Source organism: Myotis davidii, unplaced genomic scaffold, assembly GCF_000327345.1.
Source record: "Myotis davidii unplaced genomic scaffold, ASM32734v1 scaffold1, whole genome shotgun sequence".
Classification (NCBI taxonomy): domain Eukaryota; kingdom Metazoa; phylum Chordata; class Mammalia; order Chiroptera; family Vespertilionidae; genus Myotis; species Myotis davidii.
In genome coordinates, this window is record NW_006294681.1 from 2,903,943 (window position 1) to 2,927,886 (window position 23,944).

At 47.3% G+C, this 23,944-nt stretch overlaps 1 protein-coding gene across 1 annotated transcript in view; it reads right to left on the reverse strand.

The window, feature by feature from the left end:
- The window catches only part of CHD7 (chromodomain helicase DNA binding protein 7), a 120,952-nt gene that overhangs the window by 15,060 nt on the left and 81,948 nt on the right, over positions 1-23,944 (reverse strand). Inside the window, exons 13-27 of the mRNA XM_006769048.2 lie at positions 22,904-23,047; positions 21,588-21,843; positions 15,920-16,130; positions 15,199-15,394; positions 14,738-14,905; positions 14,318-14,497; positions 11,349-11,459; positions 11,055-11,260; positions 8,227-8,426; positions 7,331-7,490; positions 2,902-2,991; positions 2,343-2,446; positions 921-1,050; positions 460-532; positions 265-322 (exon numbers count right to left, since the gene is read on the reverse strand). Coding sequence (XP_006769111.1) covers positions 265-322; positions 460-532; positions 921-1,050; positions 2,343-2,446; positions 2,902-2,991; positions 7,331-7,490; positions 8,227-8,426; positions 11,055-11,260; positions 11,349-11,459; positions 14,318-14,497; positions 14,738-14,905; positions 15,199-15,394; positions 15,920-16,130; positions 21,588-21,843; positions 22,904-23,047 — 2,287 coding nt within the window. The remainder of the gene's footprint in view (positions 1-264; positions 323-459; positions 533-920; positions 1,051-2,342; positions 2,447-2,901; positions 2,992-7,330; positions 7,491-8,226; positions 8,427-11,054; positions 11,261-11,348; positions 11,460-14,317; positions 14,498-14,737; positions 14,906-15,198; positions 15,395-15,919; positions 16,131-21,587; positions 21,844-22,903; positions 23,048-23,944) is intronic.

The window sequence follows — 23,944 nt, forward strand, 5'->3', positions numbered from 1 at the left end:
AAAAATGCTTAAAAAGTTTTCACTAACTGGTATAAAGCAAATGAATAGATTCTCTTAATCCAAAAAATAGTTATTTTATCAAAGAAATGCAACATAATGAAAAACCAACATTAAACAAGTATTTAAATTATTCCCAATAGAGAGGAGTCAGTATAGACGAGATAACGCTTTGAGATCCAGCACCCCAAAGCCCAGAGGTCGCTGACACGCCGCCGCCTGCCGGCGCACCCCGACTCCGCTGCACCAGAGCCGATGGAGCCGTACCTGTGGTGCGTAGTTCCACAGATTCTTCCTTCTCTTCGGGAGGAGAATTGGCAAATTCCTTGAAAGCAATGGAAGAAACGAAATTATTTTAATCTGGGTTTCATCTTGCTTTATTTTCTAAAGAAAATTAACAAGCCATATATGGGCACATAATATTTTACTGGTGCAATAAAGTCAATATACTCAAATTCTTACATCTATTTCATCCTTGAACGGCGTTCGGGTTGGTTTATATTCCGGGTCTTCATCTTCTCTATCAAATTCTCCCCTATGTAAAAATTTTTAAAAACGCTTAAATCACACTGATAGGAAGAGACTGCCTAATGCAACTTTTACTTCTGGGTTCAATATCAAAAGCCATTCTATCAGTACTTAAAAACAGGCAGCCGTGGAGGGAGGGGGTGTGGGATGGCTGGAGGGAAGGGTGGGGGTGTCTGTTGTCATTTGAAAAAGACAAACAAGTTTCAGATTATCTAGATACTGTATCATGTTTAAATAATCATGATGACATGTACCCAGACTATACTGGTAAACATCACTTAGTTCAAATCAGACACAACATAGTACACTGTGCAGTGGCAGTGGAAGAACTGAACGCTGCCAATAGATGCAACACGAATGTAAAGTTTATTAAAATTTTAAAATGTCCTTCTTACCCGTCACCGCCATCTGCTAGCATGTCTGTTCCTCTCTGCTCGGCAGCGATGGCCTTGGCATCGGGCATACCCACTCGTTCCAGGAAGCACAGTGCGGGGTCCGCGCGCATGGAGTTGTACTTCTCATAGCCTGTGCCACCCCACCAGCCCGGAGGACACACACAGAGACAATGAAAGGCCCGTCACGAACAGAATCCCAGCACCACCACAACGCGCGGGCTTCATTCCTTGTACTTAAAAGAACCCTGATTTAGCAGTGGGACCACTCAATTCCAGGGCAGATTTGGGGGGGCCAAGTTACATTTCAGGGACGCTATCAGAACGACCACACATACTAAGGAAAACAGGTTCCCCCATAACTGCGAGATGCCTGGGAAGATTTCTGGCCCTGTTTTCCCCAAGACCTAATTTTGCTTGACATTTGAAAGACTTCGTAACGTTTCCTCTATGACCTCCGCAGAGGTAGGCCAAGTCCACCCCATTCTCCTCGGTTTTGCAGGACCTTCCACCGCCAGCTGAAAACCCGCTACGTGAGGCCAGCGAACCTGTCTTATTGGGTTTGGGATGATGCATGTCAGTAAGATGACACTGTTCCCTCTATGGCTTTCAAACTGCAATTTGCTCTTCGACTGCCCACGCTGACTAGATGGGAAATGGCAGATCCCAACAGTGCCATGCGGGGAAATGGTTTTTAGGCTGAGCTCACAGAACAGGGCCGCGCACACAGGCAGAACAGCACAATTCAATTAGGATGTGTACTACAACCCGCCACCCCTAACTGCTGTAGAGCCGCGAGCCAAACTACAATCACGGGAGGTTTTATAAGCCATCATTCTCCCCTTTAGTCAGGCCGGGCTGCCGGGACTACCTCGGCGACCTCCAGAGAGTTGGGATTATAATCAGGAATCGCTCACTGTATATATCATGCCAGTTCTGCATCCCCAGCCTTTCAAAGTTAACAAGGCTGCATCCCACTCGGGGGAGCCGGGAGTTCTCAGCACTGACATTTGTGAAATATTGCTTGGAACAAAGCCCAGGAGGCACTTGTACAGATTAATAGCAGAGGTTAAGCCCGCCGTCCACTCTGACACCGGCTGGCAGAGTCGGCGCGGGAGCCGTGCTGGGAGCAAAGTTTCGGGAGGGCTCCAGGACAGTTGGGCTATTCTTAAAACAAATATGGTTTGGGTTTTATTTACAGCCAAGAAAGAAATGTTTTCTTCTCAAACACTCAACAAACATTCAAAAACAGCATCTGATATTTACAGTTCATATTAGATTTTTAGTGCAGGAAAGTGGTCGATGCCAAGAGTCCTTTGGAACTATCCTTGTTAATATTATGACTCTGGAAGAGAGGATGCAACGAGCTCTAAATAGAGAAAAGGCCACGCGGTCAAGACGTGGTCAAGCGGACACGTCACTCACCGTGTTTGAACACCCCAATTAGGAGGGACTTATCCGCCTCCTTATCCCACCAGTCTGTGGGGACCTCGGCGTGGAAAGGCTCAGGTATCCACACATCAGCGTCACTGTAAAGACAACCATTTGTGTGATATTTAAAACAAACACGCATATTTTAAAAATCTCTAAGTAATTTGACCATGTGCCCACGCTCACATGCCCCCTCCCACAATGAGCACCTGGGTGTCACAGAGAGGCGTGAGCAAAGGTTAAAACAAAGGGCTTAAGTCAGTCGCTCTCCACCTTGAGCAGAAATGAACGCTAGCACCAGCGTCCCGTTTTAAAGGTCGTGTCAGAACTCCTGTAATTCAGTTCACACTCCTTTACACACACACGCACACGCACACGCTTTCCCTGATTTTCGCCACGTCCCCAAGCTCATAGGACAAACACTACATTCGAGATGCAAAACAGGACGTGTGCTTCTCGTGGCTTATGAAGGTTTTGAAAGACGATCCATGATGTGTTCCGACTACCCGGATGATGGCAGGGGGGCAGAGAGCCCATGCGTACGAGCACGAACCTTGAGTCAGCACCCTCTAAGATCTTATCCGCCTGGTCTCCTATCACTTCTTGTCGCAGGTAGTACAGCATGCGGACACGCAGCAGGACCCTGGAGAGGAAGACAGAGGGGGAAAAGTTCTTAACTTCAGGACTGTTTGCCAACAGTGGCTTTTGGCAGCTGCTGCTGTTCATCCATCATCCTGCCAAGGCTGATTAGCCATGCTGTATGGTAGGCTTGAAGCGTGACAGATGGTGGCACATAATCACCTCTGTGTGGTGCTTTCTGCTGGCTTCCAACAGGCCTGCCTGGCAACCGTTCACACTGCACAGAGAGGGACCGAGCTCGGCCCGGCCCAGGCGCACTTCACTTCGTCCTACCTAGGGCAGCTTGTGAAGTTTAGACACGTACCCTACCACTGCCTCTGAAGTATTGAAGCAAGTTTGTAAACAACTGAGCAGATGGCTTTCAGTAACTGTTCTGCTTCATTATCTCATAAAATTTCCTCAGCTGCTGCCTTAATGCCATTTTTGGAAGCACATCAGAAGTTGTAGGAATACACACGATATAAAATCTGGTTTTACTACCTTACAATAAACCCTCAATATGGAACGTCAGGTTTTGCAGATTATAGAACTTTGCTTCCGAGAAAGGAAGATGGCGACTGGGCGTGGGTCTTCAGCTTCTCCCTTAAGGAATATTAACCATTTTTTATTCCTTCTGGTTTATATTACCTGGAAGCCTAAGTTGTCACTTAAAAAATAATAAAACATTACAAAGGCGATTAAAATATGTCTAATTCATTGGCGCTCTCAGTCATTCTCAAGGAATTAGCGTTTAAAAGCCCTTGGAATTCTAGGAGCCAGATTTTTCAATCTCACTTGGATTTCCTCAATGGCTTTGAACATACTTCTTTCAATAAAGCCCACCTGGTAACTCCCCAGGGCCTAAGTCTGCTCCGAGTCTGGCATCTCCTGTCGGACAGCCCTCGTGGGCCAGCAGGGCTGGGATCGGAGACTGCCTCCTTGGCTGTGAGTAGATGACAATATCAAGTGCTCTTTGCCCAGCTGGGCAATCCCAACATACACACATTTCCCATGTATTCGCTTATTTCCTCTTCACCAGGACACCAGGATGGAGGGGGGCGAGTTACAATTTCTACAATTTCCATGCTACAAACGTGAAAACAGAGACTAAGAGAAGACAAGCGGCATAGCCAAGGTCAGAGTCACCTTGACCATGGACCACTCAGAGCAGGCCCTCTGCTCCACCACTTCACACTGTCTCTCAGGACATGGTAACTGTCCTTGAAAATACCAAATGACAACTTGGGGCAGCTTCACCAAAACAGACCACTCCTGGTCATACGTGGAACAGGCGCACCTCCCTCCACCAGGAGTCTGCTCCTGGCCAACCTGGGCTCCAACGGGCAAAGGGTGGGGCTGTAAACATCTGAATACACTCCAAGGTAAACACTCACTCTGGGTAACATTTTTTTATTTCTTTCTTTTGATAAGATTTAACACTGGCTTGCCCAACTGACCCAGCAGAAGAACAGGCAGAGCAGGCCTCTTCTCTGGTAAGGGGACTTGCAGGCCAGTTCTTCTGAGAACCTAAGAGGATGCTCACCAGGGAACACCCCCACCGTGGGCTGAATTTGCTTTTATTCACCAAAACTCGGTACAGTGGCAGCGACCCTAACGGTTTCTCCTTCTTTTGGTAGAAGACAAAGTTTTCTACATTGGGAGGAATTTGTTATGTGGAGACTTTTGTCATCTTTTTTCTAGAGGGAAAAATGCAAACCAGTGCATCTGGCCAGCTCAGTGCCCTTGAGGAGGATGCGGCAGTTGCCAGCAGGTTTACAAGGTGAACGGGAGGTGGCCTCTGACCTGAAGGAGTTCACACCTGTCTGACAGAACATCTCACACTCGGTCAGGGAGGGCACCCTACGGAAGTCTGTTACTGACATCAGAATGGGAAACTAAGCCCAGCCGGCATGTCTCAGTGGTTCAGCATCAACCTATGAACCAGGAGGTCATGGTTCAATTCCCGGTCATGGCACATGCCCAGGTTGTGGGCAGCCAATCAATGTTTCTTTTTTATCACTGATGTTTCTCTCTCTCTCCCTCCCCCTTCCTCTCTGAAATCAATCAAAATACATTTAAAACAAAAAACAAAGACACCACCACACTGGACCTGAGGCCAGAGCTATTGTTCCCACACCTGACCAGGGTTCAATGCAGAACTCACGAGGCTAATCACCCCAAGTTCACATAAACCACAAGAAAATGGAAGTTTTCCAGCAGGTATATGCGGGGCAGGACTATCATGCTACAGTAGTAATGACAAAACAACAAAACAGTTCCTGAAGCACCAAGATGGCTGGAGGGAATGGTTTGGAAGACTCAAAATTCTAAAGACAGCGATCAAAGGGAGGCCCTGAAGACATTTGTGTTTAAAAAGGGGCGAGAAGCATCCGTCAGGGCAACCTGGGAGCAACAGGTGTTCTCCAGGGTTATTCATGTGAGGACTGAGACAGCCCCGAGAAGGAGGCAGGCGTCTGAGGTGGGGGGTGGTCACGGACAAGGGCGCCAGCCTCATCCGTCCCTCTGGGCCTCCAACCTGGCCCTGCCCCTTCACTAGCGGAGGGACCATAAGTACCCGAGTCTCAGTTTCCTTGTTAGGGAAATAGGATAAAACAGCACTTCTCATGGCAGACAACAAACACCGTCCATATGCAGGGCTAGGCACACTGCAGCACCATGTGCTCAGACTGTGGTGGCTAATTTTAAAGAGAGACGCACATACATTTCTTTATATCCTGCCTCCTCCAGCTGAGACCTTGCTGCTGAGCTCCAGCTGACGCACAGGGAGAGGGAGTCGTGGAGAGGCTGGGGGTGTGCACCAGGCAGCACTGCCGGGAAGGGGCGGTGGGTGGGCTCGGTACAGTGCGGCTGCTCTGGTGACACTGAATAGTCGCTCAGAGCAAGGGAAGAAGCAACATGTGGAGATGTCAGTTTAAGAAGCAGAAGCTTAGCAGAGCTCCAAGCAGTGAAATACATTTAGATTCAATAGTGTGCAATTATACAGAATCAAGTTCTAGAAATAAAGGTAAGGAGTGCGGTTCTCAGCTCATAAGGTAAGCAAAACAAGACCAAACAACTGAGGCGCGATTAAGCAAAAAATAACAGGACCATTCCCCAGCGCCTCCCCTGCAGGCAGTCAGCTGAAGATGGGATCGTATAAAGCTAACCAAATTCCTCGACACACACTGGTTAACATTTAGTTATCCACAGGTGCACCTGAGACTAATATAACATAACTAGAGGCCCAATGCATGAAATTCATGCAAGAGTAGGCCTTCCTTCCCTGAGCTGCCAGCACTAGCTTCCCTCTGGCACCCGGGACTCGGGCTTCCCTCCCAGCCCCGGCTTCGTCCGGAAGGTTGTCCAGAAGGATGTCTGGTCTAATTAGCATATTACGCTTTCATTATTATAGATACTGAATGTAAGCTGTAATTGAAAAATAACATAAAAACAAAACTTAGTTATCCACAATGTCACAGCAGCCCTACTCACAACAGCCAAAAGATGTCTGTCAACCTAAGTGCCCAATGGTAGGTGAATGGATAAACACAAGGTGGTCTTATCTATACAATGGAATATTATTCAGCCATAAAAAGGACTAAAAGTCTGGCACAAGCTACAACATGGACCAACTTTGAAAATATCATGCTAAGTGAAATAATCCAGACACAGAAAGACATATACTGTAAATTTCCACTTATGGGGGACTTAGAATAGGCAAAGTCATAATGGAGAATGGTGGTTGCCAGGGGCTTGGGGATGAGGAAGAGTGGTAGGCGAACTTTGGTTTAATGGTACAGAGTTTATATTGGGGTCAATGAAAATGTTTTTGGGGATAGGCAGTGGTGAGGGGTACACAGCATTTTTAATGTAATTAATACCAATGAATTATAAACTTACAAATGATAAAATTTTTAAATTGTGTTATGTATCTTTATCACAATTTTTAAAATCAGCCCTGGCCGGTCTGACTCAGTGTATAGAGCACTGGCCCTTGGACTGAAGGGTCCCAAATTTGATTCTGGTCAAGGGCATGTACCTTGGTTGCAGATGCATTCCCCTGCCCTGGTCAGGGCGCATACAGGAGGCAACCAATCAATGTTTGTCTCTCACATCGATGTTTCTCTTTCTCTCTCTTCGCCAAGTAAATTTAAAAAATCAGTCATTTAAAGGTATGTCATCATATGACCTGGCATCATGTTTGAAGAAAACTAGTTAAGGCTGTGCAAAGATAGTTACTACAGCTTAATATTAACACACACACACACAAATCTATACATATGTACACACACACACATGCACACACATGTATGTACACCCACACACACAGGCACCCCCAAGCCCTCCGCCCCCGGACCACCCACTTGTTGCAGTGGTGCTTCAGGTGCTTCCGGTAACTGTCCTCCTGGAACAGCGCATCGGGGTTGCAGCCGGCCAGCCAGTCGGCGTCCTGCACCACCGGGTGTGAGCTCTGGGCTTTCACCTTCTTCCCCTTTCTTCCCCTCGGCACCGGGGCTGATAAACCTAGAATCATAATGGTAACAATAATGATGAGTTTTATCTAGATATAAAAAGCCAGTGACTGGAAAACACCATAATAACCGGAACAACCAGTTGCTATGATGCCCACTGCGGCCAGCAAACCGACCCGATGGGGGGTGGGGCTGGCCAGCCAACCTCCCATGGCCCTCCCCCCAGCCAGCCCCCCCACCCCCCAATTGGCCTCTCCCACCCCAATCAGGGGGCAGGGTGGCCAGCCAACCCCCAACAATTGGCCCATAGACCCTCCCCCCAGCTGGCCCTGCCCCGTATAGCCCCCTCTACCCTAATAGGAGCCGGGGCCAGGTGGCCAACCTCCTGCAGCCCCTCCCCCCAGCCGGCCCCGCTCCCGATGGCCCCCACCACACCAATCAGGAGTGGGTCTAGCCAGCCAACCTCCCACAGCCTCTCCCCTGGCCGCTGACCCCCAATCGCCCTCCTACCGCAACCCCAATCAGGGGCAGGGCCCAATTAGGGCAGACTGGTCGGCCAACCTCCCGCTGTCTCCTCGTCCAGACAGGCCCAGCCCCCATCCACCCTGATTGAGGCTGGGCCGGCCGGACCCCATCCCTGTACAAATTCATGCACTGGGCCTCTAGTTATTGTAATAATAACAGAAGCTTTCTACAATCTGGCATCCAGGGCAGGGAAACACGGGGTCTAGGCTGTGCTGCCAGACCCCTGGCAGCCTCTGTGGCCCTGCAGCACGAGGACAACCTACCGGAGTGGTTGACCAGGGCGCGCGTCTGGCCATCGGCCGTGGGCGTGATCAGGTCCCAGATGAAGCTCTTGATGTTCTCATCCCCCTTGTAATGGGTGAGGCAGTACACGAGGATGGCCCTGCAGATGGTCTCCACATCCTGCTCCGTGAGCTGGCGTTTGTAGCGTCCGTGGGAAAGGATGTCCGTCCACCGCCCCCAGCTGCAAAGCAAGCATGCAGCACGCACAGGTGCCCTCAGTGTCGGTCAGGGCTTACTTTCACAGTCAGGCAGCGGGGTTAGGGCATCTTGGGTCAAAACTCTCATGTCTATGGGGTTCCCAGGCACATGAAGATATTAAATATGGTTCTTTTCTCTTGCTAAGCAATAACAACAAAAACCTGGCAATATTTATGTGAAAGGAAAGCAACCCAGGGCCCAGCGTGAAAGCCTCCCATCCTAGCGCGGGCTGTGGTCCACGGCTCCTCAGTGCAGGACGGGCTGACACAGGCTGTCCCTCAGACTCAGACGGGCAGCCACTCTGAAGACAAGAGAGCAAGCAGGGCCTGGACGCTTTACACTCTCACAGCGATGCTGCACAGTCATGGTTTGCATGCTTTGATGCTGACCAACCATTTGAAATGAACAGGGACTCAAGGTGGGTGTGACAGCCCCTAGTCGGGGCTGAGAAGTGTGGTTTCATCAACCCAAAGGGGTGCCACCATAATGAATGAGAGGCTGTGGACAGGCTCTGGTTTCATTCTGAAACAGAGATCGCAACTCCAAGTCCAAAAGCACGCACAGGAGAAACGGCCCGCCAACGCTCAGGTCCTCATGTGAAGCGGGTGGAGAAGGGACTGTGGCTAGAACCAGGCAGATAGCACACTGCAGGGGCGGAGCTGTCTATTTAGGATTACAGTCTCGGGTTTAACCCAGTGGCTGTGCTCTTTCTCCCATGTGCTGTGGAGTGAGAACGTACAAAAGACAGGCTGAGGTGGTCTGAGCTGTGCCGCCCCCAGAGTACTGCTGACCGAGCCCCTAAGGCTGCCTCCTTCCCGCTGGTGGAGTCTCAGCTGAGAAGCACAGTGCACGCCCAGAACGCCCTGCCTCTCGCCCTGGCTTGTTCCCCTCTGGCTTCTATGAACCTCTCTCAGCCCCCAAATTGCAAGGCTGGCCCTCACCTCTAGGCCTTTGGATACACTGCCCTCCCTGCCAGAAACTCTCTTCTCCCCCCACTCAAGGTCCAAAACTCCCTCTTACCCTGGCTCATTCAAGATATCCATCTAGCCACAGACTATACACATCACCTTCTGTGGAACTCCTCCTTCTATTGCCTGAACCCCAGAGGCAGAGAGAGAATACCTGAGCTGTGTCTTAAAGGAGAGGAGGCATGCTTTTACACTCCATTTGCACAGAGCTCCCAGCCAAGCCATTTACTGCTTTCTGCTGTTCACCTGCCTGCTTGAGGTGGGGCTGTGACTGTCCTGCTCACAGCTGTGTCCCTGGTGTCTGAGAATATCCTAGCACAGTGCCCAGCACATAGTAGGTGTTCAATACCTAGTGATGACTGTGGGAGGAGGGAAGGGCTTCACTAAAATACAGTATGCCCTAAGGATACTTCTTAGCTTCAAAAGTTATTAATATGCTCCATTTCTAAAGCTACCGGCAAAATTCTCAACTTAGATCATTCAGCTGAAACATGGAAGTAGGTGCAAAGGGTTTGGGTGGCGAGTCTCTCAGCTGTGTGAGGACTGACAGGAAAGGGTACACAGCTTGCACAGGCAATAGGAGAAGGGACCCAGCGACCACACACAGGATGAGCTTTCGTTGAACCTCATTTATTCCACAACCACTGACTCTGCACTCACTCTCTGTCTGCCGCACTGCACTCTGCCCTGAGAGCCCTGAGCTGCTAGCTGGGTGTTTAACAGGAGAAGCCACCACTACGTCGTCATAAACCCACATGCTCCTGAATGTGGTGGAAAGTACAGACCAGACTTTCTGGTGCAGGTGCCAAGGGGACGCCCACCTGGATGCCAAGGACAGGAGGGGTTGGGCAGCTCAAGCCTGCATGTGTTTGGGGGAGGGGGGGAGGGAAGGGGGTGGAAGGGGCTGGCTCTAGGCAGCGGGAAGAGAGATGAGACAGAGCGCGGCCCATTGAAGGAGACGAAGAGGTCTGTCCTCACAGGAGTTTGGACTGCCCATGGGAAGGGCCAGGCCAGAGCCCTGTATGCTACGTGAAACAGAATGTTTGTATTTATTCTGTAACTAATGATAACTCACTGGAAAACAACAATCGAAGACAGGATATTGTCAGATGTACAGAAATGCCGTTTTGGTGGCGGTTTTGTACTTGAGTGGAATTTGCCTCCAATCTCACAATAGGCTAGAAACCTCTAATGATTTACTAAGCACCTCGCCCTGCAAAGCACGGAGCGGAGGGGAGATGTGCCACAGGAATGCAGAGCCAACACCTTCAGAGACCTGAAATGACCATCTGTTGGAGAGCTTCGTAAGTGAGATCATTGCCTTTAACAAATTTTTATAACAGAAAAGTGTTAAAAAGATTACTGTGGTCGTAAATTTCATGTGAAGCTGAAGGAGAAAAGACGCCGTAATTCTGAGACTTTGTTCTGAGTTATTAATCATCAAAAGTAAACTGGGATCTGCCCTAATTCCTTAGGGACAAACTCGTGCTCCGTTACCCAAATGCCCTGGGCCCGCGCAGTCGCTGCAGAGCTCGCCTGACCCCGGGAGCCACAGAAACCCAAACGCAGATACGGCTTTCCTACGCCCTCTAGAATTCCAACTATTTTTAAAGGAAAAGCCCGTTTCCCACGGCCCGACCTACCCGTAGACGAGCAGGTTCTTCTCCACCCGGAAGCACTCGCTCCTGGCGTAGCCCTGGGACCGGTCCTGTGGCCTCCGGGGCTTGGCGCAGGGCTTCTCCTCCGAGTCGCTCTCCAGGTCCGAGAATTCCATCAGCTCGTCCTCCTTCACCGCACTGTACAGCCTGGTCTGCTTCCTCACCCTCGGGGTGTCGATGACCAGGTTGTTCTAAAACAGACGGCAGACACGCTTGAAACTTCTATCAGAGCGGCCTGGGATTAGATCAGATAGGGAGTGAATGGAACTTCTCACTCACCCTCCCATTTAAGGCATCGATATCCAACTCGGCCTTCTTAGCCCACTTTTGCCAGAAATTTGGGTCATCCAGGGAGATATCTGTCCTATTTCCAGATGCAACAAAACTGGCCTAAAAGGGGGGAAAATATGCGTTACTTTGAGACGCTTTTCTCAGAGGTAAGATGCAGAGTAGCTCCCGTCTATCCATTCACTCAAACATGTCTGCCTTCCTCCACTGTGTGCCAGATGCCACCATCGATGGCCCCGGGACAAAGACCACCCCTCGGGTAGCTCACAGGCCAGGTGTGAGGCAGATCAGGAAAGAAAAGGTGACCGTGCAGCACATTAAACCATAGGTAACAAAGGTATGTACAGATGTGACTGATGCACACAGAAAGGCCCTAACCAGGTTCAGGTGGGGGGAAGGGACAGGGAGGGCATTGCTGGGAAGGGAGAACAGGCTCTCTAGAAAATAATGCCTGGAACAGACTGTTGAACGCTCAAAGCACAGAGGAGAAGAGAGGTGCTGTGTCCTGTGGCTGGGGGGTGAGGGGAATCAAGAAGAGTAAGCCAGCCCCACTGGCGTGGCTCAGGGGTTGAGCATCGACCTATGAACCAGGAGGTTGCAATTCGATTCCCAGTCAGGGCGTATGCCCAGATTGCAGGCTTGATCCCCAGTAGGGAGTGTATAGGAGGCAGCCGATCAATGATCCTCTCTCATCATGGATGTTGTTATCTCTCCCCCTCACCCTTCCTCTCTGACATCAGTAACAACATGTATTTTTTTTAAAAGAAGAGTAAGCCAAACAGCAGGCTAGTAAGGCAGGCCTTGCGTGTCCTGTAAACAGAGTCCCAACTCTATCCTGAGGAAACAGCAACTCTGCTTGGGGACATCACCACGGACAGCACCACAGGCAAAGGCACCGCTGTCGGAGTGTGGAGGGTAGAATGGGGTAGAACAGGCTACTGTAGTTTAGGGAGGAAATAATGAAGACTGAAGACAGTTCTAATAGAAACAGACAAAGATTCTTTAAAAGGTAAATTGGAAGGAGTGAGATCCTAGCTAAATGTGAAGCATGAAGGAGAAGGAAGCCAGGAAAAAAGGCAGCATCCAACTTTGGCATCTGAATGGTGTTATCAGGTGGACGAACAGGTGTATATGTGTAGGCAGAGACAGGAGGGAGGAGGTGTTGGACCACAGAGCCCAGAGAAGGAGCCGGATGACTGGATGGCCACATGCATAAGAAAGGAGGTGGACCCGGTCTTACAACATCACCACACACGAACACTCACTCAAATGGTTACAGATCTGGATGTAAGCGTGAAAACTAGAAAACTCTGAGAAGACGACAAACCTTTGTTAACTTCAGTTTAGACAATGCAGCAAAAGCACAAACAATACAATAAAAGAAAAAAAGGGGGGGGTTAATTGGGCTTCATTAAAATTAAACACCATTAAGAAAAGACCAAAAGAAAATATTTGCAAATTGTATTATCTGATGAGGAACTTTTATCCAGAATATATAAAGAATTCTTAAGCTTCAAGAATAAAAAGATAAATAACTCAAAAGGTGAGCAAAGAATTAGAACATTTTTTCAAAGATGATACACAAGGGCCACAAGCAAAGGATGCTCCAGGCATCAGAGAAATGCGGCTCTAACCCACGAGGCTCTCACATCCCACTCACGCACACGACTGTCATCAAAGCGCCAGACAATACAAAGGGTTGCTGAGGCTGTGGAGAAACTAGAATCCTAAAAACACTGCCCGGCGGAAAGCAAAGGTGCCAGTACGTTCACTTAGGAAAACTGTCTGGTAGGTTCCTCAAGGGTTAAACATGGTACTAACGCATGACCCAGCAAGTCCATTCCTGGTATACACGAAAGAGAAACAAAAACATACGTCCACACAGAAACTTGTATGCAAATGTTCATAACAACATTATTCATAACGACCAAAAATTTCACTATCAACTAGTGAATAAATAAACAACCCCAATTGTCCATCATCCACTGGTAAATGAGGCACAGACATATAACGGAACACAGCTCAGCAATGAGAAGCAAGTACTGATCTGGGCTACAGCACGGATGACCCTCAAAACACTGTGCTGAGTGAGTAAAGCCAGACACAAAATACAGGCTGCATGATTCCATGTATCTGAAATGTCCAGAGCAGGCAAATCTATAGAGACAGAAAGTAGATTAGTGGTTGCCAAGGATTTGGCGGGACACACACACACACACACACACGCATGCACGCTTGACAAGACTGTTAATGGGCATCAGGATCTTCCTGGGGTGATGGTGATAGTTACACGAGTCTGTAAATAAGGCCAAGGTGAATTTTATGGTCAGCAAGTTGCACTTCAATAAAGCTATTGAAAATAAGTGTATGTGGGGCCTGGGTGTGGAAGGGCAGGTAGGTCAATATGCAGGGGAAGCCTCAGAGGGGCGCTTGCTGGAGTGGCTCTGAGTGGTGACCTTTGCCGGAGCTGGTCTGACGAGGAGGTGGGGGGAGGGTGCAGCTGGAGGCTGAAAAAGAAGTAGAAAGGGAGGCAGCGAGACAACTGGTACGAATGATGCTTGTGTGGATTCCAGCTCTGAAGGCAGAGGTATGGCACTGAAGCTGGAGGGGAAGGCAGATGGGAGTGACCCGGATGTTGCAGAGGCTACATCAGCAATCAGATCTCAAGAAGGGGAGAGGCTGGGGTCAAGGCCACAGGTAAAGGTCTCGCCTGGGAGCCAGGAAGCAGCTTTGAGGCCAAGGTGAGAGTGACCATCGGTGCCACATGATAGAGCAGGACCCAAAACACAAACAAAGGGGCTTTTATGCATTAGGAGCTCCACAGGGAGTTAATTAATTTCTTGACTCGGGATAAGAAGGCAAACGTTCCGTGTGCAACTCCGGAGCGCTTCACAGAGCGCTGCGTGCGGGCTCTATTAAACGTCTGTAGAAAGCCTGCCTCTTCCGGTCGATATTCGCACCTTAGCAAAGGTGGAGCCCTTCCCTTCAGACTCAATGGTGATGGTGTGGGTTCGCCGCAGGAGAATCTGGTCGATATCTTCTTCGCAGAATTTAGACCCTTCGTCCTCCTCATCCATGAGCGCACCGTACGCCCCCTTTCGCAGAAGATCCTCTATTTCCTTCTTGGAAAGCTGTTGCACCTGTTTTAGAGAGATAATTTAAAATAATATAGAGTTGAAATGTTTTTAGTCTAAACAATTTTTTTTTCTCAAAGAGGAGGATAAACCTAACTTGCAACAAGGACATGCGAGGTGGAAATAGTGCTTAAAAGAAATATGAGCTTGGAAAACAAGCTGATGCTGGAGCATGTCTCACTATGAGCCACATCCCGCCGGGAGCCGGGGTAAGGGAAGGGGCCGGGTGGGCGCGGGAGGCTTTACCCCGTTGGTGGCGTTTTCCCTTCCGCTCATGGACTGCAGCACAGCTTTATCCAGACCGAGCTTCAGACTCGCCTTGTCGAACATCTCCCTTTCGTAAGAATTTCGTGTGATCAGCCTGTAGATTTTCACGGATTTGCTCTGTCCTATCCTGTGACACCTTGCCTGGGCCTGGAAGAAAAGGGGAACTGATAGCTACCAAGAAAGAAAGGCTCCGTCGCCAGTTATGAGAGCATCTGCTGTTCGAACGAACAGAGGTGCAGCTTCGAAGAGGGTTCACACACAAAGGAACTGCTTTTACATTATTAATAAATTGATTACTAGTTGGTTCATTTGCCCCCATCATGGGATACCGCCTGAGTGACTACATGACTTTAATTTATTGGTTTGACAGGGATTCTCCGTCACAGCAGAATGGCTTAAAAAAAAAAAAAGGCACTGGGAAGATTCTCTTGCATGTTTACCTGGAGGTCATTTTGGGGATTCCAGTCAGAATCAAAGATGATGCAGGTATCAGCAGCAGTAAGATTAATGCCTAAACCGCCTGCCCGAGTGCACAGGAGGAAAACAAACCTATCCGAGTCAGGTTTGGAGAATCTGTCAATAGCTGCCTGGCGCAGGTTGCCTCTCACTCGGCCGTCGATCCTTTCGTACGGGTACCTGGAAGAGGTCAGTGTGAGCAAGGAGGCCTGACAGACCGCTACAATACACCTGCTCCTTTCTTTTACTTCTAAGACAGCAATACAATTTGGGATACAGATTAACGATGATATTATGTACGAGAAGCAATTTCAGAGCAAATGGGTTTTGTTGTTTTTCACACAACTGGTTCGAATGCCCGGAGATTACATTTTTATTTTACTTCCTCTCCACTGAAACATCTAACCTCTAAAAATAGCTGACACCTCCAACAGTAAAATAACAAACAATTTCAATTTTAGGTCAGAACCAGTCTCCCCCGGTCAAATGAAAGAAACGGGAAACAAAATTGTCCACAAAATCGCGCAGGCCTACGACAGCCATGACACAGAGCGCCTGCCGCGTACATCCACAGCCTTTAAAAAAGAGATGCGATGTCCCACCCCGCCCCTTCAGCACAGGTATCACTCCGGGGTGAACCGCGTCGAGCCCTGTGCAAGGGCACTGCTGACTTTCCTTGTTATTCTTACGGAGCCAGGGCCTCACCGTCTCTGAATGAGGTAGTCTTCCAGTATGTCCAAGCAGCGCACCATCTGGGAAAAGATAAGCACCCTGTGGCCACCAGCCTTCAGTTTTGGCAGCAGCTTGTCAATCAGCACTAGCTTGCCAGCAGCCTGGATCATCGCCTGGAGCTGAAAATCTGGAGAGTCTGCATTGTGTGTTTCTTTAAACTCTTCCAAAATTTTCTCTTCAGCACCTGCAGAGATTGGACAGCATAACATGAATACAGTAAAAGGTTTTTATTACTGAAAACAATGAACTAGCTTTCAAAGCCCACGGCAAACTGTGGGAACCGGACCACCGCGCTCATGTTTACGAACACGAACCCACCCCTCCCTCGAAGTTCGGTCTACACGAAACCGGGAAAGCATAAAAGGGATCAAAGTTTTCAGCACAACACGTTTAGGCATTGGGAGGGAAAAACCACATTTTCCACAACAAACAAATGTGTGCTGACTGTAGAAACAGAATTTCAACAACAGACTGTCAGGCCAGAAGTGGCAGAAACAAGCCAAGGGCCAGGTACCTACAGAAAACGTGGAACCTAAATGGCTGAAGAAACAAAGACCTGTTTCCTGGCTGAATATAAACACACAACAAAATCTGTTCTGAAACCAAGAAACAAGCAGATAGAATTCTAACAATTACAGCGTACGGGCAGCAGTTTGTATTGATAATTGTACAATTACACAGTCCAAAGGACTGCCACAAAAGGGAATTCATTGTTCAGGATATTTTTTAGGGACTTCTTTTTATTTTTTTTTTAGGGGATAGCACACATTTTCTACTGTAATCTCCTTCCATAGTCATTCTCACCTGATAATGTCATAAGGGACAAAAATTCAATCTTGAATTATTCAAAGCTCAAAAAACTTTGAAAATAAAATATACCTGGTTCATGTAAGATTTCTATGCCTAACCCTCTTTTCATCACAGCCCCATGTAGATTTCTGTTTGTTCAAAAATTGGGGGGGGGGGGCATCAGAGAGAGAAGCCTCAAGAGAATGACATCTTGGTCACACCTCCTTCCCTGACCCCAAACCCACCCTCATCCTGGGAGCAGCAGGCTAAGCCTCCTACTGCTCAGGTGGCTTAACTAGAATTAGGCAGCTTCCTCGGGCCTCCTCCCCTCCGGGGGTGGGGGGATGGGGGGGTAATCAGGGCATGGCTGCTTACTCAGTTCCTCCCCCTCAGGACGGGATGCAGTCACCTATTCACCTATTCTCTAGGAAATACAAACAAACAAACCCATCTAATGGGATTGGTTCCCTCCTTAAACCGTGTCAGAAACTGTAAACTACTCTTGTTATCCCTGGTTGTAAACATGTGGACTAACTACTGTGCACCTAAAGGGGATGCACAACCTCGGGGGATTTGAAAGGTTAGGTGAGGTAGGCCACCAAGCCACTTGGACGGTCGGTCCTTCCGTCAGGGCGGCCGACGCAGCAAATGTGGCCCCTCTTTCCATTTAAGGGCTTTGTACAAATTAAGTTATGACATGGTCGTGGGCACAAATAACGCATGTTAATAATTAATCAACCAAGAATCTCACTGAGAGCCAATTACAGCCACTCAATGCCTTTCCCAAGCACCAAGGCCTCCTGGAAAGCACACTGTTGCTGCTTACTAGGGGGACCGGCAGGAAATGCCCGCCGCTCCCCTCTCCACACCAGTGACAGGCTAATAGGCAGGATTTTCCTCCAAGTGGAAAAAAAAAAGGGCAAAGGTTTTACTAGAAAAAAAATGTAAAAAACAAAATGCTATTTAAGAACAGTAGCAGCAGGCAGGTTCTTGAATAAAGTTCAGTAACTTTTTCAAAACATAAACTGTAGAAATGTAGGTTCTATACTCAGTACAAGAAGATTCTCGGCAGACAGCAGAAACAGACTAAGTCCACATACTCCATTAGGTGTTGTTACAAGTTTGTTCTTGTGAGATAATATATTATAAGCTCTTTGCAACTCAGGGAGACAGAAGTCTTACTCTTTTGATATTTGGATAGTTATTTTGTCCACATTAAGATTATAATCTATACTCAAAATTTTTTATAGCTTTAGTTTAAAACAGTTAATGGTCAATGAATAGATTTCAAAAATGAAGTAATCATTTTTGACAAAGTAAATATCAGACATGTTTGGATTATTTTAGTAAAAAATTTTAAAAAACAAATAATTCACTCAATTTAGTAGAGAAATTTATTATTTTTCATCTTAAATTTATGCAGAGATGAAAAATAACTTTTCTCCTTTTTCAGTAATTTCTCATCTTATGACGAATAATCAAAATTAAAATATATTCAAAAATTTTTTAAATATATTCTTTTCTTATCTGATAAAAGCTACTATTGACTGAACCAATCAATTCAGGTCTTTGTTATGAATTCTGGTTCTTAAGTGGCAGCTACTTTACACTAATAATACTTCATTTTAAAACATCAGCAAACATATTCCCTATGTGATTCCCTATTGGCACTGGATTTATTATGGCTAGACTAAAGGGAAGGGGCATAGGAAGGTGTAGGTGAGGGAGGCAACTTCTACATTCTGATGTCACAGCCAAATTCTCAAGTTTATCTGTTAGATTTACCTTGCAGTTAGTTGTAAATATCAATCGGAAAATGACCTGAGAAGCCAAAATATGTAATTTGTTGGCACTGTTTTAAATTAAGGTACCAATCATACTACAATTAAAAATGTGTGTGTATGTGTATCAAAGACATTCTTGAAATGAGTGTGGAAGACTTTCCACTCTAATAGGCGGACACTGTAAGAGAAGTAATTGCAATGTCATCCACTATGTTAGCCAAAACCAAACAAGAAATTATTTTCTTTTGAAGATAAAAAAAAAAAAGTTACTATTTTCTCTCTGAAATTCATTCCGGCATCTTAGCTTCAGTTTTGTTTTCTTCCTGCTCACGATTCTCTACACTCCTCCTACCCCCAACAGTAACAACAACCATCTCAAGTCACCCCTAACCATTAGGAGACCTTGACCAAGTTTTCAACATTTTTAACTCACATAGTGACCCTAAAATTGAACGTTCCATCTAATAAAGCTTGGACCCAAAATAGTATTACCATTTATGTTACTCAGTTACCTGCTTAACTTTTAGCAAGAGAAAACAACTAGCAACAATCTGAGTGTTTACAGTGCACCAAACATTGTTCCAACCACGTAAGCACTTAACGCACATTCAAAACATTCCTTTTATATTTAACTTGTGTGCTACCATCACTCCCAATTTTTTTTCTGCTTTACTTATGTTACCCCTTTCAACTTATAGCTGTTTCTGTTTCCCACATCTTCAGAAACACTGTGCGCTACTGAACTGAGCGTTAGTTTGATTAGGGCTGCTTTACTCTGCCACCACCGATACAACTTTAAATTTAACCTCCTTTATCTGCACAGCAAACATGTGTAGGGGGGGCGCTGTCTCAGTCTTTTCTCCACTCCAGATTGTGGATGAAGTGGCCAGCACTGGCCTGGAGCCGCCTCTGTTAAACACAGACCTACAGAAGGCACCTGTGAAGTTGTGACACCTAATGTGTGTATGTGTGTGCCTGTGTGTGTGTATTTTGGGGGTACAATTTCTCAACATAAAGGCATATAAGTATACCTGCTTAACAGACACTTCATAAATTAAGGACAGAGACGCTGAGCTCAAGGTGTGACCAGTTGGAACAACTGCCACAGATGCGCAAGCCTCAGAAGTCCTAAGAGCCTCTGGCAAACAATAAGAGATAGAGGGTGATCCCAGAGAGCATCAGCTACATAGAACACCTCCCGGTACCTCCTGCTCCCCCGCCTCGCAATGCTCAATGCATGCATTAGCATGTAACCAAACAAGGTAAACTCAGTGGAACTGGGAGTGGAGACCTGGCAACCTGCACTGAGATCATCCTTCCCCACACACCCTGTTGGTAGCATTTTATCCCTTTTGTGAGCACCTTTTCTTTCCCCTTGGAGGCGACTTCCCCTCATTTTCTTGTCACCAGATATTAAATGCAAAAGGGTGTGTGTGTCTTTACTCATACCATCAATTGCCCTAAGCCCCAACTCCATCTCCCCAACTCAGGAACAGGCTGTCTGGCACTCACCATAAATGGCCATCCAGGCTCTTAAACACATGGTGATTAGCAGGTTGGTGGCATAAAACATATAATTATCACACATGATACTCTCTTTAAAAGACGAAGCTAAAAGCAGAGTCTGAAAAGGAAATGCGCTGCTTTACCCCACAGCGATGGCCCCAGGTGCCACCCCGAGACCGCCTCCCAGGTGTGGGCCATGTGTCATGTAGTAACAGGATCTCCCGGAGCCGAGGCGGCCGACAGTGTAAGTTATGGAAGAAGAAAAGATGAGGAGCTCTTTAAATGAGCTGCTCGTGAACCTCACGGATTGTGATAGAGACAAAGGAGGCTTGTTCCTTCTCCCTGGAAAGGAACCTAACGGCACTGCTGGCCAATGGTCACCGAGCACAAGCACCCGTGTGAGTGGGCTATCAGCTCTCCTCGCCCCACCTTAACTCCACCTGGACGACAGCTCCAGCCCCCTAGCGGGTTGCTGCACCTGCCTATCTTTCCCGACTCCCATCTGTCTCATATGGTGTTGCCAGATTCATGATCCTGAATCGCATTTCTAACCATCCCTCCGCTTAGACACTGGCTGTGGTCCTCCAATGCCTACGGACTAAAGATAAATCCCTTCACCCAGCACCGAGGCTTCCACATCAGGGTCCCAGCACGTCTCCATTCGCCATCGCACTGTCGCTTGCATGGACTTTACACTTTGGGCAAGTTCCCCTTTGTCTTCCTGACTCCTTTTCTTTGCTCATGTTATTACATCAGTGTAAGGCCCTTCCTGGTTCTAACCCTGACGGCCTACATCCTTCCCAGCCCTGTAGGCTGTCTCCACGCCACCCCTTTCCAACAGCTTCCTAATCTCAACCCCCGACAAAATGAAGGCTCTTGTATTCTCCCAAGTCTCATCCATGACACAGGCATGAAATGTTTATTCCTTTCATGATGTTTGGAAGTATATGATACAGGTTTGTACTCATGCCAGTTATATAACACTATCAATTTAGGTGAGAAGACAGGAGGAGCATAAAGTATTCATTAGCAACAGGAACAAACTATTATCAAAGCCATAAAATAATCTCTCATTCTTAGGAATTGGAGCTAAAGGTCTCTAGACTGAAATTTTCTCTGATCAAAGTTTTCAGACAATAAATCTCTGCCTCTCACACCAAAGTTCCTCTCTAACTTCTCTGATTAAAACATCACACACACACACACACACACACACACACACACACACAGCAAGAAAATCTCAGGGGTTAAGTTCCCCTTAACTGTGAACACTTTTAAGCCATGGGGCACTAACACCTCCTTTCAACGAGTGAGACAGATGAAGGGATGCAGGAGAAAGATGAGGTGAGGTCCTGCTTCAGGGAGGGACCGGCAGGGGCGATGGTCTTTGCCTTCAGACACCACAGAAGGAGGCAGCACAGAGGACAGGAAGGGGTGAAAGCCACACTGAGGCGTCAGGATACAGTGATGACTACAACCTATAAAGTCCTCAGTCTGGAGGGAGGAAAGGATCTCTGGCGCTTTGAATGATATGAAATAAGTTTACCGACAGCCGGGCTTACCGTTAATAAGGTATGGATGATTGCAGCACTTGCGTAGTTCCATCATAGTGTTTAAAAGGTTAGGTACGTTAGCTTGACCACCACCTTTGGAAAGAAATGTAAAATTCTTCTCAAGGATGGCTCGGTAATACTTCTTCTGAATGTTTGTTAGCTCAACTTCAATGATAGTTTCTTCTTTGGGGGCCAAGTTCTTTTCTACATCTTCCTTGAGACGTCTCAACATCATCGGCTTTAGAATAGCCTGGAGTTTTTGCACCTAAAAAAGGACCTTAAGTAAATACTGATGTCATGACTTGCTTGCACCTTAACACAAATCCTAATGAGAAAAAGCAGGATTATTACCCTACTGGTTTACCGTTCACTTTCATGTGCCAAAGCCCAATAAGGGGATGGAAGGAGACTTGACTTGGGGTGGTGAACAGGCAGTACAGTATACAGATGATGTGTTGTAGAACTGTACCCCTGAAACCTGTATAACATTATTAACCAATGTCACCCCAATAAATTCCATTTTTAAAAAGCCCAGGAAGGTTACGAAGGCAGGAAACTTCCAGTTTTCATAACAGAAGTGCATGAAGGTTGAACGATCTGATGCCAAATGGACCACTCAACCAGGAGGCTTGACAGGGGCACAGCAGAAAAGAACCAAATCTACTCATTTCCGTTCAATTCTGTTTGTCCTGAGCGGTGGCGATGATGAGGGGGAGGGAAGAGACTGTGTCCGGGGAGGAGGCGGGGCCTCTGCTTGAGTTCTCTTGCTTTCCAGAAACAGCGAATAAGCCAGGAGGTGGCCAGTCCTGCAATCAGAGGTATCTCCCTCCAGCCCCCTTTTCTGGTGACTGGCACTAAGGGACAGCACACCAGAGAGTTTTTAGGAAAAAAGTAAAACAAAAAAAACGGACTTCACTTTGAACTTAACAGAAGAGATTAAGACTAGACCTTCAAACTCCAGGAGGCAAGCAGCTCTCTACAAATTTCCATGGCTTCTGATACTACCCCCCAAAAGTACACAACATTCCCAAAAGCAGACCTAGTAAAACCACCAACCTGAACAGCACAGCAGCCTCTGCAAATTACACACACACCTCTACCCATCAACAACCCTTCGCAAGGGCAAATGGACAGGCAAGAAAACCTCTGTCATGCAGACCTGGGCTTTTCAAGGAAAGGAGATGTAAAGCTCACCTGTCTACGGGCAGGGGGACAGAACTAAGATAATTTACCTTTTTACACTAGTTTAATGTTACTCCTTTGCCATTTCATGAGTTCATCTCCACTTGCATGACTAAAATGCAAAGTAGATGGGGGAGAAATACCTGTTCTTCTGTTTTCAGATCACCGAACTCCTGCATGAAGGTGGTTTCTGAAGGGAAGCGACTCGGTTCCAAGAAGTGGAGCAGGCTGAAGAGCTCCTCCACGGTGTTCTGCAGCGGGGTCCCCGTCAGCAGCACTTTGTGTTCCTGCAGGAACATAAGGGGAGTCCGTGACACGACAGAACAAAAACCCTTTCTCAAAACCAGAGCCTCTCTAGATACCCATGTTCCCACTTCTCTCTGCAGCTAATTCTGCACCCACCCCATGTAAAGTAAAGGAATTAGGCACAAAGGCGGAGATACAAGAAAAAATAATGGTCCCTGATTCAGATGCGCACAGAGGAGCCTGCCTGGAACTGCAGGCCTGGTGGTAACTGTGTCTTGCCATTTCATCTCTTCCTGGGGTCATTAGGTCAACAGTGTAGTGCCCCGACTTTGCAAGTCCCCTAAGGGTCTGCTTTTTCCACACCAGAGCTGAAGTTTTCCCTAAAATCCCCAGGCTCAGATAAAGCTCCCATGACTTTCTGTTCTCTGCATCAACAGCACTCGCGTCTCCCCATCTGCTTCCTGCATGACTCATATTGCAGACAAAAGAAGTTCTTCTAAACGAGACAGCACATGAAAACCTATTTTGTTCTTCAAAAATTTCAAACTAGCAAAGGGGTCGGCTTGGTTTTAAAGACCACAATTACTTTTTTTAACAGATGCTATTCCTAACTTTGTCTCTGAACCAAGTCAGGTATTTCTTTAAAACATTTCCTCCTGTTTACGAGCTCTTTCACCAGCTCCCCTGTCCTACCTTCCATACATCTAACACCGAGAACTGTTTAGCGATTACTTGAAACGCATTTTAGGTAAAGTATCACGACTACAGTATGCTGTGATACCACTGTGCAGGAGTACCAGCCAACAGTGTCAGAATCAGGAAGACAGCAGCCACTTTTGTGTAACCACAAGCGCGGGAGGATGTATCATAATATTTGACAGACTCTGCAAACACCCTCCCCAGGCATCAGTCAAACCCAGAGTGGCGGGGAGGGCGCG